This window comes from Mus musculus, chromosome 1 (genome assembly GCF_000001635.26).
Source record: "Mus musculus strain C57BL/6J chromosome 1, GRCm38.p6 C57BL/6J".
NCBI lineage: Eukaryota > Metazoa > Chordata > Mammalia > Rodentia > Muridae > Mus > Mus musculus.
Window position 1 is genome coordinate 97,346,006 of NC_000067.6, and position 17,884 is coordinate 97,363,889.

At 37.5% G+C, this 17,884-nt stretch overlaps 1 protein-coding gene across 3 annotated transcripts in view; it reads left to right on the plus strand.

Annotated features, from left to right (window-relative positions):
- The first annotated feature begins 256 nt into the window (after positions 1–256).
- The window catches only part of Gm7135 (predicted gene 7135), a 132,788-nt gene continuing 115,160 nt past the window's right edge, over positions 257–17,884 (plus strand). For all 3 annotated transcript variants that reach the window (XM_981747.8, XM_011248120.2, XM_006530007.2), the window contains exons 1-3: positions 257–715; positions 2,277–2,534; positions 7,945–8,133. In XM_981747.8, the coding sequence (XP_986841.4) occupies positions 424–715; positions 2,277–2,534; positions 7,945–8,133 (739 nt within the window). In that variant the 5' untranslated portion in view covers positions 257–423. The remainder of the gene's footprint in view (positions 716–2,276; positions 2,535–7,944; positions 8,134–17,884) is intronic.

The following is a 17,884-nucleotide window of genomic DNA, read 5'->3' on the forward strand; positions in this document are numbered from 1 at the left end:
ATTCGAGAGAACCAAATAACCCTATCAGAAATGAGATACAGAGCTTAACAAAAAACAGACGGAAGATTCCTTAGTTCTTTGCTTACACTTTTATTTTTCCCTGTTTGTTTTACAAATATTTTTATTATTTATTTGATATTTTGTTCATCATTGTTTGATCATATTCACCTCCTCTCTCCTCTTTCCTTTCTTCCTCCTTCCCTTCTTCTTTCCTTCTCTGTGACACAAAGAAGATGGAATTCAGGCTTAGAACTTCCGCAGCGTCACTCAACAGGTCTGTAGGGACGTTGGCTCCCTGTGCTGGAAATAACGTTCCCTGTAGAGTTCCAGTGGCAGTGACAACATTACTCACCTGGATCCAGGGAGTACACGGGTGCCTCAAAAACATACCTACAGTATCCTCGGAGCTGCTTTCGATAAGCCATGGCCCAGGACAAGATAAAACAAAATGATGCAGTGAAGCAGGCTCAGGTGGTAGACAGGGATGAACACCAGAAAACTAAGGAATCCAAGAGATTAGGAACGTACCTGATAACAGTTCCAGCTGCCAAGAAGAAGTTTGCAGATATCTCAGATAAGATAAATCCAGATCCAATATACAATGATACCTCGGAGGGGCCATTTGGTTTGGGCCCTCTAGTTTACCCTTGTTTACAGCGTTTCAACACCATTGAGTGCTTCCTGACTCTGTACTTTATGTTGACCCTGTCTCATGGTAAGTGGGAGGAGCAGGGTGGTTCAGGTGATAAGAGTCACTGAAGTAGACATGAGACTGACACACTGTGGGAAGGAACATGTGGATGACTTCTGACTTATTTTCCAAACCTGAACGAAAATCTCTTTACCCAATGCACTTCCATTGCTTTCAGTCTTTGGCAGGGTGCATTCCATACTGTGGATTACAGCTTGAGAACAGATAGGAAAGGTGGTGTTGAGTTAGTGCATGTTATTTAATGATCAAGTTACGTTCGGGTTGAATGCTCCAGAGATTAAGATATAATTGAAAATAGCGCCGCCATCATGACTTCTACTCACAAGTTTGAAATACACTTGAAAAACCAGGTTTCTGCATGTGGTTTGTTTCCTCATCTTTGAATTGAGGGGTGGTGAGACTTCAAGTGGTTCAGATCGCAGGAAGAAATACATGAGTGTTTTTATTCCCATGTTGTCTTATCCTGTCTCTTCCTCTTCATCCTATTATCTTATTATATATTTTACTAATAATTTTTTATTAACTTGGAAACTACATTTGCTCTCTAGCTTCCTGCTGGCTCTCACACTTAGTCATTGTCAGTGAGAGGCTGGGTCAGTAGTTATGAAATGTAGAGGCAGAATCTTCTGTGGTTTTCTGATTTGAGTGGTGACTTTGGCAGTAGGAGCAACACTGAGTGATTGAGGTTCTTGTTGGTAGAGAATAGGTGCTCTATCAGCATCAATCATGACTATGTCAGCAGCACTGTACTCCTGTGTGCTCCCTGGGGCCTTAGACCAGCGGGGATCAGTTGCTCCTCAGAGCTTTAGGAGCTTTAGGAAGAGCAGTATGGATTCCTGCATCCCTGCAATCCAATGAGTGTTTGGGTAATTGGGCAACAGCAGCTATGGTGGCTTCAGCAATGACATGTGACCCTGCCACTTTGCAGACACACCATGAGTTTGAATTTGAAACTACTTTCTGTTTTCACTCCAAGAAATGGAATTGTTTTGCGGCTATCCCTTAGATCACAGCATTTTTCCCCTGTGTGATTGTTTTACAAGCTGGATTGTATTGTACAAATATAATGCTACATTTATTTACTCCATGCTCTTTAGAATGATTTATTTGAACATATACTTTCTTATTTTAAAATTGAAAATGCTGAGAAATGTTGAACTTTGAGCACAGAATCTTAGATCTGGAAAAAGGTTGTACTTTGAAATCCAAGCTGGATTTCAATTGTCTTTATAATTTCATATTAAAAATTAGGTAAACATCTGTAACCTTACCTATTAATTCTTCAAAATTGGAACATGATATATCTAATATAGTAATGAGACGATTCGAAAATAATTTATCTCTAAGAGACTACTAATAGAGGTACGTGAAATAGCTTCTCATATTCATATAATAATATTTCATGAAAGTTAAAAAATTTATTTTTATTTATAGGTCTACTCTTTGATAGTACTATGAAATTTAAACAGTGTAGATATAATTTTCTTTTAATTATTATAATTGTGGTCTGTTTTGTCTTTTAAAATGTAATATATTGACTTTTGTCTTTCTTTTGTCTTTCTAGGTATGCTGTATGCTCTTGTTGATCTGAGTTTAAAAATACTTGTGTCTCAATTTTCTGCATCAAATTCAGAGACATTCCTAATGGATTTTAGTGATTATTTTGCCTCTTTCTTGGTATCAATGTTTGTAGCACACTTTGGAGGTAGAGGGAATAGGGCAAAATGGGTGGCAGCTGCAAGCATTGTTACAGGACTTTCAGCAATTGCTTTTGCTGTTCTGTTCTTTCATTATGAAATTATAAAACTGAACATAGTAGAAGGTGAGATTTTTTTTCTAACATACTTTCATAATTATCAGTATTTATTTAACTCTCTGGTTCAAGAAATTTAAAATAGTTTATGATATATATCTATGTATCCTTTCTTCTGTATGTGTTTAATAATATCTGTATTTCTGAATTATGTAATAAAGCTTAATAATATTTATAGTACTCTGAGTTTTCTCTTGGAAGGAGATGAGTCTAAGCAGAAACATTGTGGGATAATTTATAAAGTTATTTCTTTTATACACTTTTAAGGATGTTACAAATCTATAGAGAATTCTGGAAAGTCATTTAATTTCGTACCAGATATTTTAATTATGCTGTTTGTTTTATTCATAGCACAGACCCATAGAAATTCAATTACAGGAATAAGCCTACATAGAATGTAGGGGTGACTAGCAAGGTATTGCTTTCCAACAGCTGTATGCTACTTGTTGACTATCATTTGAATCTACAAAGATAGAGGCATTGTAACATTTTTCAGTGTTGATTCCACAATTTTCGCTATCCCTAGGAAATAAGATCTACTTGAAATGTCCTTGGCATATACTTCTAACACTATTGTCTCAGGTCATTCCCTATCATGTATAGACTTTTATTGGCATATTAAGTTGGGTTTTAACAAGAAATGATGAACAAGAGATATGTATCCACGCGCATGTATATGTGTATTAATGTTTTTGAAGTTTATGATCTTTAGTTTATATACTATTATTTTTAAAAGTACCTAATATAAAGCACAACTATTTTAATATAAAAATACTTACATACAATGTAATGCATACAAGTATAAGATATCTATATTACAAATGTTTTTAAAATGTCATTTATATCTATAGACCTGATATTTTCTTCAATGATAAGATGACTAATGAAAAGAAGATAATGAAAAGCATTTCCTTACTTTGTTCTCTTTGCAGCATTCTGGTCAGAAATGACAAACTCCTCACAAACTTGTCATCGATCGATATTAAAAATTCTAGTCATAGTTAAGAATATACTATCCTTGCAGAGGACCTGAGTTTATTTTCAAACATAGACATTATCCAGCCAAAGAACACAAAAAAACTACACTTCAAGAGGACTATTCTTCTAGCCTCTGGTGTCATTGGCTTACACACACACACACACACACACACACACACACACACACACAGAGAGAGAGAGAGAGAGAGAGAGAGAGAGAGAGAGAGAGAGAGAAGGGGGAGAGGGAGAAGAGTTCCTCCATTTGCTTATCTACACATCTTCAGTTATTGCTATGTCTCCTAATTTTCTTTTCTGCTCTTCCCTTTTTGTGCTTTCATGATTAGTTACTAGGTTCATTTTTCATTATGTGTTCTCTGAAGCTCTTTGCTACAGTCCATAGCTTTCTATTTTCTATTTATTATCTGTTTATTGCTTTCATCTCTTATTTACAATGGTGACAGTTTCCTGATCAACACTCATGTAGAATATGTGTGACTCAACAAACATGTAGACATCATAGTTCACGATATCTTGAACAATTCATCACAAATTTTCTCCCGAATTTCTACATTGTCATCTTTGCTTTCTAGTACTATATATATAAAGTGACCATGCACACATCTTTCTTAGCAGGTATACTGAGCTCAGGTTTTTGATGATACCCACCATCAGTTCGTAGTTACTCAGAATGAAAGCAAACTTCTTTTCTATCATTAGGACCAGTGGATATTGAAAATCAGCTTTCCTTATTCTCCTAATTGCTACTTCCCTTCATTTGCAGATTGTTTTCTGTCTGCCAACATGACCTGTCAAAATCTTTCAAACCTCTAGTGAGTGGGCTCAGCTATTCTATCCTATTGTCCATTTAACTCCTGCTTGAAAACCTTGGGAGTGAATCATGCACGTGCCAGTTTCCCTATGCCAAGAGGCTGCTGAGTCCTGTGATGGATGAATCTGCTGCTGCCAATTGGAAATGCAAGTTTCTTCACAAATGAATCTATTCATGTGAAAGTCATCATAGTCCACAATCTGTTGTAACCTTTGAAAGAATGATAGGTTTTTTTTGTTTGTTTGTTTGTTTTTGTTTTTTTGTTTTGTTTTGTGTTGTGTTTGTTTGTTTCTTGGTGTTTTGTTTTGTTTGGGGATGGTTGTGGGTTTTTTTTTTAATTAAACTTCTACATTGTCCTATGTTAGATGGAAAATATCAGCATGTAGGAAAATTGGTTTACTTTCTTAACATTGAAGTTTTACATTAGCCTAAGCTTGCATATCAGCTTTCTCCCATTCTTCCCTCAGGTGAAAATGAAGGAGCTGTCCTCTAGTGATCATTCTGTGTGCACCTACCTCATCCTTCCTTCCATTGGTCATCCCCTTCACCTGTCTGCAAGGTCCCCTTCTCTGTCAGATCTCAGTAGTGATTAAACACAATCAAATTAAGTCATTCTGTATTTTAAATTTTGACTAAGTCTTATTTTTTAATTTTGCATGTCTGCTCTTTCTCCTTCCATTTTCCAACCCCTTCTATGTCTTGTCTTCATAAACCATCACATTTTGTTCCCTTCCTCCAATCCTCTAAAATTTCAGTTTATCACTCTTGAATTAATGTCTGCTTTGTATGTATAATGACTAAATTGTAATTAAGGGATGAGGGGTGTTATATGAGATAAAAATTTTAATATTTTGAGTGTTCTACACACACACACACACACACACACACACACACACACACACACACACACACACACTATGTGCATACTGATGCCTGATTGTTAGATTCCCTTGAACTGGAGGTACTGATGGGTTTGAGCTGCCATTTAGCTGCTGGAAACAGAATCCTGGTTCTCTGGAAGAACACACAGATCTCTGAATTACTGAGGACCTCTCCAGCTCCAAGTCTTTCTCACTCTTTTTAACACTTGTTGAAATCTTGTTTTCATACAAGAGTGTATGAAAGACAACTTCTGGATTTTCTATACATTTCTTTGGCCAACTTCAACATGACATTTAACTAAAATAGTATAACAAAATAATTCTATCAAGTCTTTAACATAACTGACTCATGCTATTTGCTATAATTAAACCTTATGTGTTTTTATATTAGAACTTTAATCTGAATTTATAGTATTGAACACATCTCACTTCTTAATAGTTTCTCTTTTGGAGATTTCTATGTATGCTTCTTAGGTATTAAGTCACTTATAATATTCAATTTTCTTAATGGAGAATTAATTTTTGTTATTATTACTCAAAAAGATTAGCCAATAGAAAGCTGAGAAATATGATTCTTGAGAGTAGGTAGTCTAGAAAGTTTAGTTTCTAAAACAAGACAGAAATGAATAGAGTCAGGGGGTGTTTTATGACTGTCAGGAACTGAACCAGAAGGTCTTTCTTGAGTCTATTCAACATGGAGTCAAATTGTCTTTGAATGTCATACATTTTAAATCAACTCAAAAGTATAGCTAGAGATTTCGAGGAAAATAATAATTTGTCTACAGTTGTAACTTTACTGAAAGTTTGCATGCTGTAAAAGAGAAAATATTATGGTGTCTATGATAATTACAGAAGAAACATATACTGGGTGACTATGATAGTTAAGAGGAGCATTCCAAAAGGAGTTTTAAAGGATTATTTGGATCACATACTAAAAGACATTATCCAGAAAGTCTAGAAGAATAAGAATTAAGAAAGTGTGACTACTATAGGCTCAGCAATAAATGGATTCCACAACGATCACAGAAGATTGTAGAAGAGGGAAAGAACTTGATGGGGTAGAGGGTGTGAGAAGTTGTCTGAAACATTGAACTTAGTCATGAAGATGCCATTGTAGTCTTGAACTCATGGAATCTGACTTTCTGCACAGTAGTTATCCAAGATAGCATCTGTGAACACCTATCATGGAGAGAAAATTAGCTCACCATACATTCCTGTAGATGTACATGTAGCTAGGTGTTTGTCTGAGAGAGAGAAACAGAGAGAGAGAGAGAGAGAGAGAGAGAGAGAGGAGAGAGAGAGAGAGAGAGAGAGAGAGAGAGAGAGAGAGAGAGAGAGAAACAGTTGAGTCCCAGGCAAGGTGAGCATGGTCCACAATCCTATAAATAGCCCTTCTCTTGTCTTCCAGTAAATAATTTGAACACAGCTCATTGAGCCATTAAAAAATAAGACTACGAATGTAGAAAAGGGATCAAGTAGCAAAGTGGAAGCTATCACGGGGAATCTGAGGCAGAGAGAAAGAGTAAAGTTATGGCATCAATGGGAATCTATTACATACATGTGTGAAAATATCTTAATAAATACAGAATGTATTTTAGAACAAAGGAGTTATGTGCTGAGTTAACTCATAATTTTAGTGCATCTTCCCACTTTCCACTGAGTTATGTATTACTTCTCACAAACTACTCCCAATGACATTCCTTGTACTTCCACTTTTTTAATTTCTACATTTTACAAGCATGTGTCAAATTACACCCAAGATCATAGTAATAGTTATGGATTGCTATTATGTGCTTAGTTATTTCAATCTACTAAAAATATAAATACACAAACCTTATAACCATGTGAGTAAGAAAATTAAGAAATAACCTCTGATCTAAATGATTCTAAAATAAAATGGGTAGCTAACCATAGAATACCGATGGAAATCTTTATCATTTAATACTTTGTCCTTATGTCTTGTTGCTGTGCAAAAAGATAAGAAAAAAAACTTAACAGTAGGGAATATGTGTTTTTATTTCATGGTTTCAGAGTGTTCCCTCCAGGGTTGCTAGTTTGAGTCATGACCAGGAAGAACACTAGGAGCATGCAAAGGAAATCTGTTGACTTCATGGTGGAACAAAGCAGAGAGAAGGCAGGAAGGAGCTAGGACAAGATATACCTTTCAGAGACCAGGAGGTGCCTCTCTCTCACACACTTGTAGGAACTTTCAAAATAGTATCAACAGGGAATGGCTTACTGAATAAATGAGACTATGTCATAGAATCTCGTGGGTCTAAAATAGGAAATTAATTAATCCTATAAGTAGTATATATGCAATTTAAAGATTGTTAAAGAAAGGATCATGGAATTATACACAGATGGTGAACTATCAAGGATATTTATTTCAAGTGCTTTTATTCTGGAGTTAAATGTCAAAAGATAGGGTGCATATATTGGAAAATTGTGAAATATGTATTATGAGTGTAAAAATGTGTATGTATATAAGAATATTTGTGTACATGTAATCTTGTGCATATAAATAACTATACTATTTCATAATCTGTATATCTCTTCCAGTATACCCACCCATTTTATTTTAATGTAATATTTCTATTTAGAACATAATGAGGAATTGATTGCATGACTATACTCAATCTAACAAGAAAAGCATGGTCCTGGTAGCAAAAGAAAATTAATTGTACATTTAATTGTTAACTCAATTCAGTAAAATATATTTCTTATCTTTCAGAGGATTTATGCAAGGAAGGAAAAAAAACTAAAGTTTGTGGGTCAACTGTAATACCACACAAATCAATATGTATCTCTCTCTTCATCTTCGGGCAATGTCTCCATGGAATAGCAGGGGTGCCAATTTATCTGCTTGCCCTAACTTTCATTTTTGACCACGTCCCCACATTGTCATCTGGATTATATATAGGCAAGTTTTAAAATATGTATGGCCCATTTTAAGTAATTATCAGATTTCTATATGGTTTAACTAATAGGTAAGTTCTCCTGGCCAGGTGATGACACTCTACTAATGAGTGATGACTTGGTTTTGTAACTTCAAAAACCACACCTAATTATGACAGTGGGAACATTAGTTAAATCATCTAATGTCACTGAAAAAAAATTTACAGGAATAGAAAGTATAGGTATGTTTCAAGTGGCAAAATTTTCTGTGTCTCTCTTTCTCTTACCCTGAGAGAGTGGGGAGAGAAATGAAGGGTCAAGGAGAGGGTAGAGAAGGGCATGGAAGGGGGAGAAGGAGATAGCTTCACACAATATCAACTCTTCATTTTATAGTTTCTTATGTAAACTGTGTCCTGCATTAAGTAAGAATTTATTCAATCTCATATAATCTATCTGGAAAACAGTAAGAGAATTTGATCCTGGTAGGAAAGAATGAAGAATTATTTTGTTTTTTTTAAATTTATTAAATTTTTAAATTAGGTATTTTCCTCATTTACATTTCCAGTGTTATCCAAAAATCCCCATACCCGCCCTCCCACTCCCCTACCCATCCACTCCCACTTTTTAGCCCTGGTGTTCCCCTGTACTGGGGCATATACAGTTTGGAAGTGCAATGGCCTCTCTTTCCACTGATGGCTGACTAGGCCATCTTTTGATATATATGCAGCTAGAGTCCGGGGTACTGGTTAGTTCATAATGTTGTTCCACCCATAGGATTGCAGATCCCTTTAGCTCCTTGGGTATTTTCTCTAGCTCCTCCATTGGGGGCCCTGTGATTCATCCAATACCTGACTGTGAGCATCCACTTCTGTGTTTGCTAGGTGCCAGCATAGCCTCACAAGAGACAGCTATATCAGGGTCCTTTCAGCAAAATCTTGCTAGTATATGCAATGATGTCAGAGTTTGGAGGCGGATTATGGGATGGATCCCTGGATATGGCAGTCTCTAGATAGTCCATCCTTTTGTCTCAGCTCCAAACTTTGTCTCTGTAACTCCTTCCATGGGTGTTTTGTTCCCAATTCTAAGAAGGGGCAAAGTGTCCACACTTTGGTCTTCGTTCTTCTTGGGTTTCATGTGTTTTGCAAATTGTAACTTATCTTGGGTATTCTAAGTTTCTGGGCTAATATCCGATTAACAGTGAGTACATATCATTTGAGTTCTTTTGTGATTGGGTTACCTCACTCAGGATAATGCCCTCCAGGTCCAACCATTTGCCTAGGAATTTCATAAATTCATTCTTTTTAATAGCTGAGTAGTACTCCATTGTGTAAATGTACCACATTTTTTATATCCATTTCTCTGTTGAGGGGCATCTGGATTCTTTCCAGCTTCTGGCTATTATAAATAAGGCTGCTATGAACACAGTGGAGCATGTTTCTTCCTTACTAGTTGGAACATCTTATGGATATATGCCCAGGAGAGGTATTGCGGGATCCTCCAGTAGTACCATGTCCAATTTTTTGAAGAACCACCAGACTAATTTCCAGAGTGGGTGTACAAGCTTGTAATCCCACCAACAATGGAGGAGTGTTCCTCTTTCTCCACATCCTCGCCAGCATCTACTGTCACCTGAATTTTTGATCTTAGCCATTCTGACTGATGTGAGATGGAATTTCAGGGTTGTTTTCATTTGCATTTCCCTGATGATTAAGGATGCTGAACATTTTTTCAGGTGTTTCTCAGCCATTCAGTATTCCTCAGGTGAGAATTCTTTGTTTAGCTCTGAGCCCCAATTTGTAATAGGGTTATTTGATTTTCTGGAGTCCACCTTCTTGAGTTCTTTATATATATTGGATATTAGTCCTCTATCTGATTTAGGATAGGTAAAGATCCTTTCCCAATCTGTTAGTGGCCTTTTTGTCTTATTGATAGTGTCTTTTGCCTTGCAGAAGCTTTGCAATTTTATGAGGTCCCATTTGTCAATTCTCGATCTTACAGTACAAACCATTGCTGTTCTATTCAGGAATTTTTCCCCTGTACCTATATCTTTGAGGGTTTTCCCTACTTTCTCCTCTATAAGTTTCAGTGTCTCTGGTTTTATGTGGAGCTCCTTGATCCACTTAGGTTGGACCTTAGAACAAGGAGATAGGAATGGATCAATTCGCATGCTTCTGCATGATAACCACCAGTTGTGCCAGCACCACATTTTCACATTTGTTGAAAATGCTGTCTTTTTTCTTCTGGATAGTTTTAGCTCCCTTGTCGAACAGATACAAAAATATTGAAATCGTCCCATGCATCCTATCAGACCACCATGGACTAAGGCTGATCTTCAATAACAACATAAATAATGGAAAGCCAATATTCACCTGGAAAATGAACAACACTCTTCTCAGTGATACCTTGGTCAAGGAAGGAATAAAGAAAGAAATTAAAGACTTTTTAGAGTTTAATGAAAATGAAGCCACAACATACCCAAACTTATAGGACACAATGAAAGCATTTCTAAGAGGGAAATTCATAGCTCTGAGTGCCTCCAAAAAGAAACTAGAGAGAGCACACACTAGCAGCTTGACAATACACCTAAAAGATCTAGAAAAAAAGGGAAGCAAATTCAACCAAGAGGAGTAGACAGCAGGAAATAATCAAACTCAGGGGCGAAATCAACCAAGTGGAAATAAGAACTATTCAAAGAATCAACCAAATGAGGAGCTGACTCTTTGAGAAAATCAACAAGATAAATAAGCCCTTAGCCAGACTCACTAGAGGGCACAGGGGCAGCATCCTAATTAACAAAATCAGAAATGAAAAGGGTGACATAACAACAGATCCTGAAGAAATCCAAAACACCACCAGATACTTCTACAAAAGGCTATACTCAACAAAACTGGAAAACCTGGAAGAAATGGACAAATTTCTAGACAGATACCAAGTACCAAAGTTAAACCAGGATCAAGTTAATGATCTTAACAGTCCCATATCCCCTAAAGAAATAGAAGCAGTCATTAACAGTCTCCCAACCAAAAAAAAAAAAAGCACAGGACCAGATAGGTTTAGTGCAGAGTTCTATCAGACCTTCAAAGAAGATCTAATTCCAGTTCTGCACAAACTATTCCACAAAATAGAAGTAGAAGGGACTCTACGCAACTCATTCTATGAAGCCACAATTACTCTGATACCTAAACCACAAAAATTTACAACAAAGATAGAGAACTTCAGACCAATTTCTCTTATGAATATCGATGCAAAAATACTCAAGAAAATCCTTGCTAACCGAATCCAAGAACACATTAAAGCAATCATCCATACTGACCAAGTAGGTTTTATTCCAGGGATGCAGGGATGGTTTAATATACGGAAATCCATCAAGGTAATCCATTATATAAACAAACTCAAAAGACAAAAACCACATGATCATCTCATTAGATGCAAAGAAATCATTTGACAAAATCCAACACCCATTCATGATAAAAGTCTTGGAAAGATCAGGACTTCCTGGCCCATACCTAAACATGATAAAAGCAATCCACAGCAAACCAGTAGCCAACAGAAAACTAAATAGAGAGAAACTCAAAGCAATCCCACTAAAATCAGGGACTAGACAAGGCTGCCCACTTTCTCCCTACCTATTCAACATTGTACTTGAAGTCCTAGCCAGAGCAATTCGACAACAAAAGGAGATCAATGGGGATACAAATTGGAAAAGAAGAAGTCAAAATATCACATTTTGCAGATGATATGATAGTATATATAAGTGACCCTAAAAATTCCACCAGAGAACTCCTAAACCTGATAAACAGCTTCGGTGAAGTAGCTGTATATAAAATTAACTCAAACAAGTCAATGGCCTATCTCTACACAAAGAATAAACAGTCTGAGAAAGAAATTAGGGAAACAACAACCTTTGTTTGGTAATATAAAATACCTTGGCATGACTGTAACTAAGGAAGTTAAAGATCTGTATGATAAGAACCTCAAGTCTCTGAAGATAGAAATTAAAGAAGAACTCAGAAGATGAAAAGATCTCCCATGCTCATGGATTGACAGGATCAACATTGTAAAAATGGCTATCTTGCCAATAGCAATCTACAGATTCAACGCAATCCCCATCAAAATTCCAACTCAATTCTTCAATGAATTAAAAGAGCAATTTGCAAATTCATCTGGAATAACAAAAAACCAAGGATAACAAAAACTCTTCTCAAGGATAAAAGAACCTCTTGTGGAATCACCATGCCTGACCTAAAGCTTTAGTACAGAGCAATTGTGATAAAAATGGCATGGTCCTGGTATAGCAACAGAGAAGTAGACCAATGGAATAGAATTGAAGACCCAGAAATGAACACACACACCTATGGTCACTTGAAAAATTATTTTCACAGATGTGTTAGATATTATTCTTTTTCTTTTTGTATTAATCATTTTATTAGTTTACATTTCAAATGCTATCCCCTTACTGGTTATCACTCCCCAAACTCACCATTCCATCCCCCTTTCCTCCCTCCCCTTGTCTCTATGAGGGTGCTCCTCCACTCTCTCACACCCTCCTATCTGATCCCTTTAGCATACCCCTAGGCTGGGGCATCAAGCTTGCATACCTTCCTATTGATGTCAGATAAGGCCATCCTCTGCTTCATATGTATCTGGAGTCCTAGCTCCCTCATGTATACTCTTTGGTTCATAGTTTCATCGCTGGACACTATGGATGGTTCAGTTAGTTGATATTGCTCTTCCAATGTGGTTGCAATCCCCTTCAGTTATTTTAGTCCTTCCCCTAGCTCTTCCATTGAGGTTCCTGGGCTCAGTTCAACTGTTATATGTGAATATCTGCATCTATATTGGTCAGTTGCTAGTAGAACCTCTCAGAAAACAGCCATATCATGCTCCTGTCAGCAAGTACTTCTTGGTATCAGCAATAATGTGGGGGTTTAGTGTCTGCAGATGGTGGATCCCTAAATGGGTCAGTCTCTGGATGGCCTTTCCTTCAGTCTCTGTTCCATTTCTTTCTGGTTTTCCTTAGAATAGGAACATTTCTGGGTTAAAAATTTTGAGTGGATAACCCCATCCCTCAACTGGGGGCCCTGTCTGTCTGATGGAAGTGGTGTCTACACGTTTTATCTTCCCTTTGTTGGGTATTGTTGTGGGAAATATTAAAAAACAAAAACAAAATCAAACAGAAAGTTCCTATGTTTTCACACTTATGCTGGCTACTCTGTTATTATCTAGTGTAGACTCTGACTCAGTGATCCAAAATCTTTCTACCCAGCTCACTAGGTTCCGACTGGCAGGTCACTACCCTGAAAGCTCTATGCTTCAAACTGCCCACAACCTTTGTGGTTCAGTTCAGCATGTCTCACCAAGGCTGTATATTCTGTAATATACAAATATCAAAACAAAATTTGAGTATCAAGATAACTTTGTTGTTTGATTCTATGGAATCTAGTTCTTCAGGATGTCTCCCTGTATCAAATCTGATCCATATTACTCTGGAAGGTGTATAGACAGTAATCACCATTTCTTTTCTTTTTTATTTTATTAAGGCAATTTTTATTAGATATTTTCTAAATTTACATTTAAAATGCTATCCCAAAGCCCCCTATACCCTCCCCCCAACCTGTGCCCCAACCCACCCATTCCCACTTCCTGGCCCTTGCATTCCCCTGTACTGGGGCATACAAAGTTTGCAATACCAAGAGACTCTCCTCCAATAGATGGCCAACTAGGTCATCCTCTGCTACATATGCAACAAGAGACACAGCTCTGGGGGGAGGGGTACTGGTTAGTTCATATTGTTGTTCCACCTATAGGGTTGCAGACCCCTTTATCTCCTTGGGTACTTTCTCTAGCTCCTTCATTGGGGGCCCTGTGTTCCCACCAATAGATGACTGTGTTTGCCAGGCACTGGCAGGGCCTCGCAAGAGATAGCTATGTCAGGGTCCGATCAACAAAATCTTTCTGGCATATGCAATAGTGTCTGGGTTTGGTAGTTGTATATGGGATGGATCCCCAGGTGGGGCAGTCTCTGGATGGTCTTTTCTTACTTCTCAGCTACAAACTTTGTCTCTGTGACTCCTTCCATGGGTGTTTTGTTCCCCATTCTAAGAAGGAGCAAAGTGTCCACAGTTTGGTCTTCATTCTTCTTGAGTTTCATGTGTTTTGCAAAATTGTATCTTGGATAATCTATGTTTCTGTGCCAATATCCACTTATCAATGAGTGCATATCATGTGTTTCCTTTTGTGAATGGGTTACCTCACTCAGGATGATATCCTCCAGATGTGGCCATTTGCCTAAGAATTTCATGAATTTATTGTTTTTAATTGCTGAGTAGTACCCTATTGTGTAAATATACCACATTCTGTGTATCCATTCCTCTATTGAGAGACATCTGGTTTCTTTTAAGCTTCTTCTATGAACATAGTAGAGCATGTGTCCTTACTACAAGTTGGGACATCTTCTGGATATATGCCCAGAAGAGGTATTGCTGGATCCTCCGGTAGTACTATGTCCAATTTTCTGAGGAACCGCCAGACTGATTTCCAGAGTGGTTGTACAAGCTTGCAATCCCACCAACAATGGAGGAGTGTTTCTCTTTCTCCACATCTTCACCACCATCTGCTGTCACCTGAATTTTTGATCTTAGCCATTCTGACTGGTATGAGATGGAATTTCAGGGTTGTTTTGATTTGCATTTCCCTGATGATTAAGGATGTTGAACATTTTTTCAGGTGTTTCTCAGCCATTCGGTATTCCTCAGGTGAGAATTATTTGTTTAGCTCTGAGCCCCATTTTTTTAATAAGGTTATTTGATTTTCTGGAGTCCACCTTCTTCAGTTCTTTATATATATTGAATATTAGTCCTCTATCTGATTTAGGATAGGTAAAGATCCTTTCCCAATCTGTTGGTGGCCTTTATGTCTTATTGACGGTGTCTTTTGCCTTGCAGAAGCTTTGCAATTTTATGAGGTCCCATTTATCGATTCTTGATCTTACAGCACAAACCATTGCTGTTCTATTCAGGAATTTTCCCCCTGTACCTATATCTTTGAGGGTTTTCCCTACTTTCTCCTCTATAAGTTTCAGTGTTTCTGGTTTTATGTGGAGTTCCTTAATCCACTTAGATTTGACCTTAGTCCAAGGAGATAGGAATAGATGCATTCCCATTCTTATACATGATAACTACCAGTTGTGCCAGCACCATTTGTTGAAAATGCTGTCTTTTTTCCACTGGATGGTTTTTGCTCCATTGTCAAAGATCAAGTGACCAGAGGTGTGTGGGTTCATTTCTGGGTCTTCAATTCTATTCCATTGGTCTACTTGTGTGTCACTATACCAGTACCATGCAGTTTTTATCACAATTGCTCTGTAGTACAGCTTTAGGTCAGGCATGATGATTCCACCAGAGGTTTTTTTATCCTTGAGCAGAGTTTTTGCTATCCTAGGTTTTTTGTTATTCCAGATGAATTTGCAGATTGCCCTTTCTAATTCGTTGAAGAATTGAGTTAGAATTTTGATGGGGATTGCATTGAATCTGTAGATTGCTTTTGGCAAGATAGCCATTTTTACTATATTGATCCTGCCAATCCATGAGCATGGGAGATCTTTCCATCTTCTGAGATCTTCTTTAATTTCTTTCTTCAGAGACTTGAAGTTCTTATCATACAGATCGTTCACTTCCTTAGTTAGAGTCACGCCAAGGTATTTTATATTATTTGTGACTATTGAAAAGGTTGTTGTTTCCCTAATTTCTTTCTCAGCCTATTTATTCTTTGTGTAGAGAAAGGGCATTGACTTGTTTGAGTTAATTTTATATCCAGCTACTTCACTGAAGCTGTTTATTAGGTTTAGGAGTTCTCTGGTGGAATTTTTAGGGTCACTTATATATATACTATCATATCATCTGCAAAAAGTGATAATTTGACTTCTCCCTTTCCAATTTATATCCCCTTGATCTCCTTTTGTTGCTGAATTGCTCTGGCTAGGACCTGAAGTACAATGTTGAATAGGTAGGGAGAAAGTGGGCAGCCTTGTCTACTCCCTGATTTTAGTGGGATCTTCCAGCTTCTCACCATTTACTTTGATGTTGGCTGTAGATTGCTTTTATCATGATCTTTCCAGACTTTTATCATGAACGGGTGTTGGATTTTGTCAAATGCTTCTTCTGCATCTAATAAGATGATCATGTGGTTTTTGTCTTTGAGTTTGTTTATATAGTGGATAATATTGATGGATTTCTGTTTTGTCCATGTTCCCTATGGAATCTTCTGCACCTGAGATTCTCTCTTCCATCTCTTGTATTCTGTTGCTGATGCTCGCATCTATGGTTCCTGATTTCTTTCCTAGGGTTTCTATCTCCAGAGTTGTCTCCCTTTGGGTTTTCTTCATTGTTTCTACTTCCATTTATAGATCTTGGATGGTTTTGTTCAATTCCATCACCTGTCCGGTTGTGTTTTCCTGTAATTCTTTAAGGGATTTTTGTATTTACTGTTTAAGGTCTTCCACCTGTTTAGCTGTGTTTTCCTGTAATTCCTTGAGGGATTGTTGTGCTTTCTCTATAAGGCTTCTACCTTTTTAGCAGTGTCCTCCTGTATTTCTTTAAGTGAGTTATTAATGCCGTTCTTAAAATCCTCTACCAGCATCATGAGATATGATTTTAAATCTGAATCTTGCTTTTCAGGTGTGTTGGGGTATCCAGAACTCACTGTAGTAGGCCTACTGGGTTCTGATGATGTCCAGTGGTCTTGGTTTCTGTTAGTAAGATTCTTAAGGTTGCCTTTTGCCATTTGGTAATCTCTGGTGTTAGATATTATAGCTGTCTCTGGATGGAGCTTGTTCCTCCTCTGATTCTTTAGCCTCTGTCAATACTCCTGGGAAACCAACTCTCTCCTAAATACTGGTAGTCAGAACACTCTCTGAAGGCAAGCTCTCCTCCTGCATGGAAGGTGCCCAGAAGTCTGGAGCTCAGATCCACCTCCTGATTCCTGGGGTCAGAGCCCTCCCTGGAGGCCGACTCTCCTATGGTAGGGAAGGTGCCCAGGGGTCTGGGTCTCAGTTCTGTCTCCTGGCTGAGGATGAAGGCCCGAAGTGTCCCTGTGCAAAAAGTTCTGTTGCTTCTGTCACCCCCGTGCTCTCCTGCATAGACTAGTCTCAGTGATTCCAAGATTCTGGGTGTGGTAGCACCTGCCTTTGTCCTTTGACACTGGTGCTGCTATCACAAGACCTCTTGATTTTTTTTTTGCAATAGATGTTGCATTCCACTTACCAGTGAGCTCAAGATCCTGGGTGTCCTAGGGTGCCTGCAGGGTGGAGAGTCCTCTTGGGACCTTGGGACCCTCCACCAAGCTCACACCCAAGATATAATCACCTTTTCTAAAAATGCAAAGACAAAACCTTTCTCCCAAATCAGTATATCCTTGAGCTGGTAACCAGAAAAAAAAAAAACAAAAACAAAAACAAAAACAAAACTTTATTTCGACCTCTCACCCAGAGAAATAATATAACCACAAAACTCAACATCACACCCATTTTGAAAATTAAAATAATTCAAAACAAATGAAGTAAACTAAAATACTGTATGTGTCAATCCTTAGGCATTTTCTATTTTGCCATGCAGGATAATAACCCAGAATTCCTATGGAGCTCATGTTAGATAGAATTTGAGTATCCTGTGAAGTGTATTAGAGCAATATATCTTTATACCATCTTTAAAACAATAGATTCACACTTCTATCTGTACCTGCTTATACACAGGCAGCTAATCAATGCAGGATTTAATCCC